The sequence below is a fragment of the Argiope bruennichi genome, chromosome 8, assembly GCF_947563725.1.
Source record: "Argiope bruennichi chromosome 8, qqArgBrue1.1, whole genome shotgun sequence".
In the NCBI taxonomy this organism is placed as follows: Eukaryota; Metazoa; Arthropoda; class Arachnida; order Araneae; family Araneidae; genus Argiope; species Argiope bruennichi.
Window position 1 is genome coordinate 66216010 of NC_079158.1, and position 14330 is coordinate 66230339.

The 14330-nt window shown below is 30.5% G+C and overlaps 1 protein-coding gene across 2 annotated transcripts in view; it reads left to right on the plus strand.

The window, feature by feature from the left end:
- The window catches only part of LOC129981733 (soluble guanylate cyclase 88E-like), a 283599-nt gene that overhangs the window by 242298 nt on the left and 26971 nt on the right, over positions 1-14330 (plus strand). For both annotated transcript variants that reach the window (XM_056092694.1, XM_056092695.1), the window contains exons 8-9: positions 4182-4328; positions 7374-7530. In XM_056092694.1, the coding sequence (XP_055948669.1) occupies positions 4182-4328; positions 7374-7530 (304 nt within the window). The remainder of the gene's footprint in view (positions 1-4181; positions 4329-7373; positions 7531-14330) is intronic.

Here is a 14330-nt window from a genome sequence, read left to right on the forward strand (position 1 = left end):
CTTATGCAATCGACTTTCAAAGTGTGATTTGAACAATGCTATTCATCTATCAGGAAAATAATTTAAAACTGGCTAATATCGTCTGAATATTTAATTCAAATTTATCTAATATGCAATCAATTTTTGCTAAAATATTCTAGAAATTAAAATATATGATTTTAATTTTCAGTGGCAATATGAAATTAGAGACATTTTTTTTTATTCTTTGATAAATAGTATCATGTTATGTAGGTATAAATTCGAAATATTCTATAATCGTAGTGATCGTTTTTTATAATTTGACTCTTGGAATAAATAAATAAATGTGAGATTTAATTACAAGAAATATTCATTGCTTAACATTAAAATAGTCTTTAAACAAGATCTTAATGTTCACGATTGTTAAGGATATTGTAATATAACGTTTTATACTAATATGCAACTTTCGATTCGAAATATTTTGCCAATTCCTTTATCTTTTTCATAATTTATCTTAATTTATAAATGTATTTGTTTAGTTATAATTATATACATATACTAATATTTAAAAAAGTCTTTTAACATTATAATAAGTTCGATGATTATTAATTGGATTTTAATATTACCATATTTTTCAATATCAAAAATTATATGAAAAAAATACAGTATTTGATAACTTTTTTTCAAAGAAAAAGAATTCAACATTTCAAATTTTATTTTGGTTATTATTTTTAGTTATTAGTCACATCTAAAAAACATATAGTAATACATTTCTCAGATATACAGATAGATTGGGTTACCTTTTATAGCAGCATGAAGAAGTACGCGTGAATATAGTGAGCTTTATAATTTTGTTTTTGTTTTCATCTTTGGCATCATTTCCACATAAAAACTGGTATTGTTCTGTCTCTCCTGAGTTGATTTTCTGTTAATATTGGTTTTCCAATGGAAAAAAGTAGCAATGCATCTTTAATTTTATGGGGTTTTCTTTTCTTTTTTCACCTCTGCTTTTTTATCCATATCTGAAATCATATTCTCACTAAATTTTTCGATGGCTTCCAGAACAGAAACAATAAAGGATGGGTCATCTCCTTTACGGCTTCTTCGACCCGATGCATTATCGCCATTGTCGCCAGAAGCAATTGTGGTAACAGGTGGGGGAGCCATGCCACCCATGAAGAAATTGAGGATGGATGGCCATACCGCAGCTAGAATGAGCGTCAATGGCAGAACGATGCTCAAGAAAACAGCAATCGGCTCGGCTTTTAGCTTTGCAAGGAATCCTGTTTCTTTGCCATCATCTTTCATGGCAGATAACATTGTCATCATCTCTGCTGGGAACATCCAAGCTGAAGGATCGGCATCTCCAGAGAAACCTTTCCAATCTGCGAAAGATGGGGGTGGACCACTTTTAGATGGAAATTTGGAAGAACTGTACTTCTGATCTGGAATGAATTCGGCAAAAGAAGTCGGCACGTTATATTTGGATTTGTCTTTGCGTTCAGCATCTTCATCATTGCCGTCTGTATAATAGGGCTTACTTGGAGAAGCGTATTCCCCTGCGTTAATGTATGCACCAGGTTGGTTTTCTGAATACCATCGACCAGAGCGATGCTTCGATTCTATTTTGTTTTCTGCAGTTGAATTGTTGGCTGACGCATTGGCAAGTAGGCCAACACAAAGCAGGAAAGCTGAATACATCAAGATAGGGGGCATGTTTTTTTTCCGAATGAAATGTGCTGCTACTGATACCAGAACCCCGATTGAGTAGTGAGGATTTTCTGGAAAGCAGATGGCTTTTATATCTTAAAATGTCTACAAAAATAACAAACGACTTGGGAGCGGTTTATATCCTCAAAGAATGCGGTACTTCTTTGGTTTCTGACACATTATTTGTTAAAAAGAATTGTTTTGGAGTTGAAAACTACCACTCCCAATAATACATAAAGACCACCTGTCTTTTAATTTGAGAGCTGTAAACCACGCATCGTGAATTCCTTGATATCTTTATTGTAGCTCAATTTCTATAAATGCACTCAAGCTTGAGAAACTTGAATGAACAGCTACTAATATTACAAATCTAAGGCACCAGGATTAATATTTTCTGAAAATGGCATACAACATACAGATCTGTTTGTCCGTGACCAGTGTGATTTATGGTTTTCTTGGCAGTTAACGGCGATGTTTTAGGATTTGAACTTCTTGACCGTAATAAATCATTTGCGTAACCCTTTCTCTACTTATCAGATTCCCAACAATGTCATGAAATAAAAAAGGAAATAAACTAATGCGATTTATCTATAGTCCTTACGCCGATCAGAGATTACAGTGCCTCTCGGAATATTTTTCTCGCGTGTTTATATGCGCTGGATCTTTTTCAGACTGATTTTTAACCATCATATAATATCCATTTTATCAATTGATGAAAAGATTTCTTGATGAATAGATGTTTAAAAGTCATAAGAAATCAGTATATTTTATGATTATTCTGGCTTTTGAGCTCAGTTGCAAAAGAATTTTTCCGAGGCCATTTCAAGTGATTTTAAAATGAAAAAAAAATAGATGTTTCTAATACATAAATAATGTTTATTTAGCAAATGATTACAGATAGGAAATATTAATTCTGCTTTTCGCGGAAACTATTTTTTTTTTTTTTAATCATGGAAATTCTCGAAAATTATTTTTATTTGTGATTGACTGGAATTTAACATATTTTATGATTTATATTTCTAATAATTCAAAATTAAGATTTTGGTGGATTCAGATTTGGAGTAGCATCTTTACTTTTCAAGAAATAACATTCTTTTAAATATCAAAAAATTTAATTGATTCGAAATCTTTCCTGAATTTCGAAAACATGTTTTCAAATTGACTTGAAGAAAAGGCCTTCGGAATCTTAAATAAAAGAATTATTAATTAATGCTTGATTACAGAACTAGAGTTTCATATATCAATTTGGTAATTTTATAAATTAACGCTTTTGTATAATGCAACATAGAAATTGTGTATCAATTTTTTCCATTCGGATTAATGAAAGGAATTATTATAATGTTTATTAATAAGTAGCTAATCGTTTTATTTCAGAAGTATTTAGACTTGTTGTCGTTGCATTTGTAAAATATTGAAAAATGTCACTCGCGTTCATAAATGAAGTTACCAATTACTGAAAGTTTAAAATTTTAGTAGCATTTAATGAGTAGCATTAAATGAAAATTCTTTAAATGTAAGATAACTATGTTTACTCGAAAAATGATTCAAATATTCATGTAGCAATCAAATTCTTTCAATTAATTTAAACCACTGCTTTGAATTCAAAATTGCTTGTTTTTTCGTATTTCATTATCTCGAGAAATTTGATTAAGAAAATAGTATAGTAATCGATGCACAATCCATTATTCTGTTTTTTACGTTATATTTCTAAAAATGCATATTGCTTTGATTGATATGTTTGTAATCAAAACCTTCTTCGAAAGTAGATTCTATTTGGAGTAACTGTATATTTTGAAAAGAAGTAGATTTTTTGTGTTTATTTGTATAAATTGATCTTAAATAAATTAATCGATTCATATGTTTTCAGTGTTCCTTCAGAATTTCAATTTCCCACTACGGAATTATTTTATAATTCCATGCTAGGATTTCTCTAACATTTGTGCCCCTAATTGTATTTCGCATGGTTTTTGAGTGTACATTTTTTCGTAAAATATTTAAATAAATGTAAGATGGCATTTCTTATAACATTTTTGTTTTAATGTTATACTATTATTATGATGATGCAGAAAGTTTTAGAAAAATTCTATTTAATGCTAGTTATTCTATAGTATTTCTACTATAGTTTAAGAAATTTTGAAAAATTATAAGAACCTTTGGGTTAAAATTTTCTAATAGGTTTAAACAAGGATTCTAGCTTCCATACAATTATGTCACTGCAAATTCTATAGAACAAAAGTAATATTTAAGAATGGACCAGGTAATTGATATGTTGTTTTTTTTATTGTATTGATTGTAATTGATTGTATCTACTAAAATTCTGTATCTCAGAGGTAAACAATTTTACAATAGCTTACTTCAGATGCACCGAATATTGATATGTTATTCTCTTTTGTTTTCATTATGTTAACTTAAATTTTCCAATCCTTTTTTTATTATTATTATTTCTGTAATTATTTTCATTCTTTCATTTTTTTTTTCAAAACGAATTTTTGAGAAATGTTTGTTTGTTTCAGTATTTCGAGAGCGTCACTATACTGTTCAGCGATGTCGTCACTTTCACGGAAATCTGCAGCCGCATCACGCCTATGCAAGTAGTGTCTATGCTCAATTCCATGTACAGTATTTTTGACCAGCTGACCGAAAAGCACGATGTGTACAAAGTAAGGTACCTGTTTCTGAACTCATAAACATACGAGATTAATATACAAACAGTTTTCAAAAACAATTTCATAATTTATGACGAATATTTTTATTGTCTATCATTTATATAAGAAATGAAAATTTGCAGCCGTTTCAGAGTTTTAAATTTAAAGTCTGAGAATTGGTAGACTAAATAATATATATATATTATGTATTTTTGTTTTTAGTTTAGAAGTGTGTATTTTTAGAAGAATAAAATGCTCATTTTTTGAGAACAAAAAATAAATATTAAGTGGAGTACACGATTAAATAAAAATAATTAGAAAATTTTTACTTCTACTAAATCATCATTATAAAAAGTTTATTTGATGTACAAAATTGAACTTTAAAGTCTCTTATTGTTTAAAAGCTACTTACTGTTAAAAAATATTTTTAAAAAGCCGAAAATGCTAGAAGTTTTATTATTCTGAACATATACTAAAGGTTGTTTTATTTGTACTTTGAATGGGAAACAATTCCCGAATCGATTGCTTTAAATTCATTTGTATCTCTTAGCCACTGAAATTTGTTTAAAATGCACTGTAAAATAAAATAAAGTGAAAAAAGGTATTTTACGGAAAAGAAAAACAAACAAAATCCATTGTTGTTGTTGTTTCTAATGGCACTGGCCGTGGACAAGCTCGCTAACCAAGTCAGCGATTTTAAGTCGAGGGTGCGTCTCTTGCTTTTTAGTAGCGCCAACTAGGGCCAAGAGAACGTCTTAGCTACTCACGCATCACATTCGCTTGCACAGCCTCTTTTTACAGGGTGGCACATTCACACATAGAACAAATGAAGAACAACCATGCTCGAACCGGAACTCGAACCCAGGACGCCCAGATCACGGTGAAGACGCGCCACCCCTATGCCAGGACGCCGGCGTCAAAATTCATGAACGAAACTATCAAATATAATGTGCATAATAAAATTCAGTGGCTTTTAGAATAAAAAATGCAAGCTATATACCTATCTGTTTCCTTCCGAAATTATATTCAGAGGAAGAAACAATGAATTCTGATATATCTCTTTATAATGCATTGATCACACGTTATCATTTGAAATTGATTCCAGCGCCTTAAATGGCGAATATTTGAGGTATGACTTTCATCTAGAAAACTATAATAGATATTGAAAGGGAAAAAATTATAGAGTGCATAAGCAAAGAGGTTGGTTGGTTGTTTAGGTTTTCTGGCACAAAATCCACATCTGACTATGCTGCGCCAGTCAAATGGTAAAAAAGGTATTTCAATGAACAAAAAGCATAAAGAATCACCAATTTAAAATGTAATGCAAGCTGAGACTCAGTAGCCTGACATTGATGTTTTTGAAATAATACATGTTCGACGTTGAAAGACAAGAGAGATGTGGGGACATACTGTTATTTTCTGTTATAACATTCTATTGTATACGTGACACAATATTAGCATTTCAATCGTAGTCTTGGAAGTTTTAACAGATCTTTTTCGATTACTGCGATTCAGTATACGTTTCACTGCTGATTCAAAATTATAACAGAGAACAGTAAGAAAATGGGAAACCGGTTCGATTACCAATGTTATGAAACTCACATCACTCTGTTCGGAGACATTTTTCAAAGTTGCAGTAAGCTAAAAAAAAGATAATCCTTTACAAGATGCTATTTTCCTTTCATGAATGACATTAATATTGTCACTTCAAAACTATTTCCAGTTCCAAAATCGTTGCGGTAGTCATTGCAAGATTCGCCAGATAATTTCCCGATGCAATATTGATCCCTTAAAGAAGGGGAAAAAGAAAAGCATTTATCAATATAAAAATCCTATAAAACAGTTTCCCTCTACCCAGCGTTGGGTAAAATCTTGGTGAAGATATCACTTCAAAAATTAAAGTATCATCTTACAATCAATCATCCTTACCAAATATATTAATTCGATTCAATGGGCGACGTACATCTCCAATAACTGAGAAAAAATCGAAAATTCCAGTGATAGCAAAATTACACAATAGACATTTCGCTTGACATCCAAGGTACTTTCGACCCTTTTCAATCAATGGACGATGCAATGTTCTTGCACACGAACTTTGCCTGGAATTTTTCTAGATCCGAATTTATGAAATGCTTTCTTAATACTCTTCCTCGTTTTGTTGGTATTTTATTTCTAGCTATCATATTGCATTTTATGAGATTTTATTCTTTGTTTCGTCACAGTTTCTGTTGTTTTCTAATGATCCCTCTCAAGGATCTCATCAATTGCACATTTTATATAAAGAGAATAGACGATTAACAAGAGATCGCACAGCATTTTGAGTATTATACTCACACAGCTATATCTTCGAGGGGTTATGGGAAGGAATGCTGGGGACCGAGAGAAATGGGAAGCATCATCACAAAGATAATTATCCGAACAAAAATAGTCATGAAAAATACTTTACTTCGCTCATTCCAACAGTTTATCTTTATTTGGTCCATTGTTTTATTAATATATATTTAGAACAATTTTTGTTCCAATTTTACAGTTACCCCCTTTCTTTAGCCAAGATTTAGCCTGTACTTTTTTTTCTTTGCAAAGCCCCAATGCTGCTATGTCTTTCTAATTTTTATTGTCTTCAGTTGTATATCTAACACTTTTTACATCCTCAAAAAGACACAATAGTTCTAGATCTCTCGTCTAATATTATTATTAATAATAATAATACGATTCACTTCTTCCCCCCCTTTTGCCCATCCCTACTGATTGGGAATGTTCATGTTCTAAGTGCAGTAGTGTACAGTGGTTTTAAAGTCTAAATTAAAACACATTATCAAGCAACATTTTTATGATTTGTCGTCTATCTGATATATTTACTTAATAAAAGAAATTAAATACATAAGATGTTTTTTATCTCCTCATTTTGAAATATCCCTCCATTTTTCTTGGCAATGTAACTGTACTATATAAAGATATGACGCGTAAAATAATTTATATTTAATATATTTTCTATTCTGAATACACAACCAATTTACAGGAATATTCTTTCAAGATTTACAGAAAGGGCCTCTTTTGCAGGTGGAAACGATTGGGGATGCCTATATGGTGGTCTCAGGCGCTCCCGAAAATGAAGAACGACATCCTGAAAAGATTTGTCAAATGGCACTCGATATGGTGGTTGTGATTGGTGATCTAAAGGATCCATCGACCGGGGATAGCCTGAAGATACGTGTTGGTAAGGTCATTCAGTATCAAACATAACAACAATGGCTCTTACAGAATGATATAAGCGATACACCGACGAATACTTAAAAAGTAGCATCAGACATTAACTGTTTTGCATTAATAAAAAAATTTCTAATAGAAAAACCCAACGGCGTCTGAAATGCAGGACGGAGTGAAGTGACTTCTTCTCTATCTGAGTCATTATAAGATGCGCAGATCCTAATTTCTATTTGGCGTCAATTAACTCATGCAGACTTTTTTAATATTTAATTTGGCTGATTTATCAGGGCACAAATAAAACTAACCATGAATAAAAATTAATTATGTAATCACATATTTCAACTTTTAATTATCTATTTTTTATGCTGAATTATAACAAAGGTGCTGAGGCCTGTACTTTTTTATTATTTTATATTTATGCTGATTCATTACATTCTCATTGACCTATTGTAGGTTATTGCTAATATTTTCTGTCGGATTTTTTCTTTCATTATTTTTTTTATATTGCTTTTTTTCTATTAGTGGAAAATGATATTGGTTAATTTAATTATATTAAAAAAATTTGTTTATTTAAATTAATATTTGTTTCAATCCGATTTCAGAAATTTGTTGAGGATTTTAATGTGAGTAAATGTTATTGATAGAGAAGAAGCATATTGTTTATTATAAAATTTGTTAAATCACAGAATTTCAGGTTCTTCTGTTGTTTACGTTTAATATTAGTATATTTACATTTAAAGTATACTTCAAATAATAATCTTTTATTTCTTAAGAATTCTGCAAATGTGCATCAGATTTTCTACAACTTTCGTTAATTAATCTGTCATTGTCAGATCTAAGTTATTGTTAACGGAATAAAAGCCCGTCTAGACAAGCACATGTTCTAGTATAAAATAGTAGAATTGATTTATTTGTGAAAAAAAATTATCTGATATATTTCCTTCCGAATAGATTTAGAATGTTTTATTTTATAACATTCCAACAATTCTAAAAACCTGTATTCTCAGTTTATAATGAAATTGATGATGTTTCTATGAATTGACATTGTGCAAGGTTAAGCCGGTAATTCGAAAGTTCTAAATAATAACTTTTCGTGTAAGGCAAATGGCAATATAATTTTCCCTTGTATTTTGAAATGTACTGTTAAAATGTCTATCCATGAAAGCTGGGATTTAAAGATTAATGCAATTCAAACATAATTTTTTTTCTTTTGAAATGATTTTCCATTAAACATTTTGATGTTCTGTTTTTATAAATAAAACTCAAATGCGATTCTATGTCATTTTGTCAAAGTTCATAATCTCATTGTATCATAGAAGTGTTATCGCTTAATATGTTAACTGCAAGAACCGTTTTAAAAATAGATTTATTTTAGTTTAGATATATTAACGTCCGTTTTAAAGCAACACTGTGGCTATTTTGGGACGGACCTCGTAATTTTGAACCACGGTCAGATAACAGAGACAACACTTGATCTGGCACCCCCTCTCCAACTTTCCACACCACACCAGTAGCAGGATATTTAAGGGAAAAAAATAGATAATAGTTTAAACGATTAAACCATAAAGTCATATATGCTAATGAAAAAGAAGTGATATTTTCAGATGGTTAATTCAGAAACAAAATAAAATATAGTCTTTTTTATTTAAATGAGCAAATAAATTCTATATTTTGAGATATTTTTGTTTATTTTATCATTTGTTGTCAATCTAAAAAGCAGTATCTTATTCTGAACTGTTTTTCATGTGTAGATAAAAAGAACTGGCTGATTTCGGTAGGGCACGTGTTAATTTAATTTCATCTTATTATCGAAAGCTTCTGAAAATTTATCAAATTGTTACACTTGATGAATAAATATAACAACGTTTAAATATCAATTCCTTTTTTAAAGAAAACTGAATTAAAAGCAAAAACGTCTCCATTGTTTCGAGAGCATTTTGAAAAGGAAAATATGCTTGATAAATAAGGAATAAATGTGAAACTCGAAGATAGGTAATTGATTTTGAAAGCAAATTCGACGCTCTCGTAGTCCATTTAATTCATATCTTCTTATTACAAAACGATATAAACAGGACTTAACACGCTTTGAAGTATTTATTCAATTATGTCAAAATGTCGAATTGTTTTCTAATCTGTCACAATCGATATACCATGTTACAATACAAATGCGTTTTGAAAACAACGAAAAGGTCAACATAATTTTGAATTCAAGCCTTTTTCAGTCTCTTGCACAACGGACTATTTATAACACTATAATTAATAAGGTACAAATGCAACATTTGAAATTATTTTCTGTATTACTTTCCTAAAACAGCTATATCTCGTGATGTTATTTTATAATTGGTTATTTATTATATAATGATGTCTAATAGTATTTTTTAAATCATGTTAATTAATTTCAAGCAAATATTATTTTCCCAAATAAGTTCTTATCTTTACATAAGCTGAACATTTAATAGTTATTATATGCACAAGCCCAGTGCTACTAATAAAGGTATTGAAGAAAGCGGACAAAAACAGAGGGTGTTTATCCTTAAGAAAGATCGCAGCAGGGGATTCGGAGTGGGAATATTGTAAATTGCCTTAAATATGTGAATCACATTGATTAAATTGTTTCAAATCAAGTGAAATGAATTTCATTCAAAAAGTTTTTGACGGTTCCATGCTTATTTCTATAATAACTTTTTGTAATGTTTAAAGCAAGAAAACGAAAATACTCCCCAAGCATAATTTTTTCCTATGAATTTTACTGATGATATCATTGTCTTTGTTGCCAATTCGTTAAAAGAATAAACGAAGTTTTTTTTTAACTGTGAAGAAATTTTCTTTAATTCTTTTCCTAGTATACTGGAGAACATTTGGCCCCCAGTGACCCACTTACAGACGGTTCTTCAATGGAGTCGGGTGTCAAATCTAGAACCCTTCATCCCCAAAGCCGTTATTTTTCTACTAGGTAGAAAGATATCTTGGGCTATAGCAGCCTCATCTTTAAGAGTCAGAACTGTTTATACATTATATATAGGGATTGCAATACCGGTATACCGGGATACCGAATACCGGTATTTTGAGCCATTTGTACAATTTCGTAATACCGGTATTCACAAGTTTAAATACCGGTTTTTCGGTATTTACTAGAAATTTTTTAAATTGTTTCAACTATATGTTCAGGTATCGCGAACATAGCAAAATAGTATACGTTTTTGTTTTTATGTCTCCATAACGGGCGAAATTAATTAGCTAATGAATGGCTTAATTAATTGCTTAAATCTAAATGAGCGAAACATGGATTATCCCCGAAAGAAAATATTGTATCCATAACGACTGATGGAGCAACAATTACGAAAAAAGTTGGAAAGTTGATTGGTGCAAATCAGCAGTTGTGCTAATCACATGGAATTCAATTAGGAGTAATAGATGAGTTATACCGAAAACATAAAGAACAGAAGAATCCAAATACTGTGGATATAGAAATTTCGGATTCCAACTTTGAAAAGAGTAAGAGTGAGAGTGATATTGACAATGAAGATAATGACAATGTAATTGTTGAAGAAGATATTGCTAATGAGGATGAAATATTAACCTATCAAGAATTGCTTCCTATAATTTATAAAGATCGAAAAATTGTTATTTAAACTAACTGAAAATAAAACAGAATATATGTTAATATTAGATTCTAAAACACGTTGGAACAGTTTACTCCTAATGATGGAACGATTTTTGAAAATGAGAAATTCAATCCAAAAAGAAATAATCGACTTAAACGTGTAAATTATTTTTTCAGATAGTGAATTCCACTTAATATCCAGAACTATATCAGCTCTACTTCCAATAAAACTGGCTATTGAGTCATTATGTCTGAGAGATTCTAATTTATTAACAGCTAATGCAACAATAAATTTCATGTTGCAGTCACTGAAAGAACAGCACACATCACTATCTGAAGAATTATATATTATATTGAAAAATCGCACAGAAGAAAGGCATTCCGAAATAAAAAAAATGTCTTATGGTATTTACATAATTATAATTATTTTAAAAATGAAAATGAAAAAGAAGAAAAGAAAATAACCAATTCAAATCTGATTAAGTTTTGAGTAAATTTTCTTAAAATTGTTTACCCACAAACCTATCCACATTCGGAAGAATTCGGTTCAATTATCGAAGATTATGATGTCACTACTGTCGATAATGAAAAGGAATTGTCTCTTGAACAAAAAGTAGAATTAGCGATAAATAAAATTTCAACGAACCAAAAATACAATACAGAAATCAGTTACACCCAAAACCATCCGACGGGAAATCGATTTATTTGAAGATGAGGGATTTAGAGGTAAATACTTAGAAAAAGTATATCGCGCATTGCTAAAAGTACCACCAACTACCGTAGATGCCGAAAGAGCGTTTTCGACAGCTGGCAATTTTTACACAAAATTACTTTTCAGGCTTAATGACAGTACAATTAATACATTATGTTTTTTAAGATCACATTTCAAAAATTTGTAATAGTACCACAGACTGAATAGTGATATTTACACTTTTTTTGCCATTTAAATAAATAAGATGTTTCTTTACTTTTTTGTGATTACTAGCCGCCTTTGGCGACCAGCCGGTTCGCCAATCTTAATGTTCGTTTAAATTTTAATAATTAAATAGGTTGAACCGGAGTTTAACCCCCTTCTTCGCCAAGTTGCGATAACGCTCCAAAGCTGGCAATCTTTATTATGCACTATAATTGAACATCTGCTCCTTTGCTTTTGAACATTTCGCAAGGTCGTTGTTGGCGATTTTTAAAAATTGCTCCAAGCGGGAGGTTAAACTCCGGTCATACCATTAAATATTTTACGCAATTCCAACTTTAATAGATTCTTCGGCAAAATATTTTAAAACTTCAAATTTTGATAGTCATATAATTCACTCATAATATTATAAGGGCCTTCAGTCATAGCCTGATATGTTTCTCTCTAATTTTCTGTTACCCCTTGTAGAAATTATGCTTTAAATTAAAGTGTAAATGATTAATCTGCATTTAATATAATAATATTTTTTACTGAAACAAAGCATTTTTTTAATACTATGATTACTGATAATAGAGTCACTGAGCGTTTAGACTTTATGGGCACTAAAGAATATCTTTCTTAATTTATGTAATATCTCAAGAATTTGTCAACAAAAATTTCTCGGATTCATCATGAACAGATCGATTCATTAACAATGTTTAATTTTAAATGCATCAAACACTAAAAAAATAAAATGAATCGTTTAAAATAATCGGTCGAAAACAGGTTTAAAAAAATACTTAAAAAACGATGTACTTAAAACTATAAGCATATACAAAAAATATATAACTAACATAAATACAATTTACTTAAAAAATCATGCAACTAACCTAAAAATAATTTAAATCATCCGTTGGTTGCCATGTCAACAGTCAGAAAACAATGCGCATGCGTGAATTTTCTTCGCCAGTTACGTTAACGCAAGTGCGTGAATTTTTCTACGCCAGTTGGGGTAACGCTATGCAGATTATACATTTTTAATTTCCTTTATTCTGTGTTATTTTAATTCAAAAGTACTTCAGAATGAATGTGAAACATGGATTAATTAACAATGTTTAATTTTAAATGCATAAAACATTAAGAAAATAAACAGAATCGTTTGAAATAATCCGCCGAAAAATGTTAACCCTAGCCTCAATTCTGTTGGGAGAAAAAAATAACTGAAAGTTGGCGGTGGGGAAAATGGAAGATTTTTTTGGCGGAAAAGTTGGCGGTGGGGAAAATGGAAGATTTTTTTGGCGGGAAAGTTAGTTTTTAACTAATAATTAAAATTCTAATTAAAATTTCAAAAAAAGGGTCCCCAGGTGCACATTCCCGACCTCTAAGGTATACATGTACCAAATTTGATAGCTGTATGTCAAATGACCTGACCTGTAGAGCGCCAACACACACACACACACACATTGAGCTTTATTATAAGTATAGATATACTGTTATAATTTATAAGTTACAAATTATTTTTGTGATATTTACACTCTCTAACAAAACTGGCAAATAAAACAAAGAAACACCTGTGTTTTCTTTCTTTTTCTAAAATTTCTAATACCGGTATTAAAACCGGTATCCCGGTATTAAGATTTAAAAAATAATGAATACCGGTATTGAAATTTTGGTTCGGTATTGCAATCCCTAATTATATATATATTGAGTGAATTCGATGGTAAAATTTTAACCATTCATTTTTTTTTTTTTTTTTTTTTTTTTTTTTACTGTTTTTACAACAACGCAAATGAAATACAAGCTTTGCTTCTCAGTTTAAATCTTCCGTTTGTACGAAGAGCTATTCCCATTTAATTTTGAAGCAGTAAAAGCATTAAGATTCTAAATAATGCAGCTTTCAAGAGCCAGAAACTTTCAGTTTTACTTACATGCAAATGTCTAAGATAAGATAAGGTTCAATTCTCAAAATAAGGCGCAATATCCGTAAGACAAAAAACGATCTTCTGAATTCTAAGCAGTTGTGGTGAATAGCTTATAAGCCAGTTAACAGCTACGCTGCACGAGCAATTGCTTTTGTATCGTGGCCGTGTTACTGGGCTGCAAACCACAAGGTCCCAGGTTCTATCCTCACTCATATCAATCCGTTACACAGTCATTAATTTTAAAGGTTGTAGAAATGTTCCCTATTATGATTCCGGATAGGAAGTAAAAAATTTCTGAATATGTATCAATTTGGCATCCTGTTTAAATTGTACGGGTCACAAATATTTTCAATCTTTTGTCTGAAAGATTATCTGCTCAGTGTAAAAGCCTT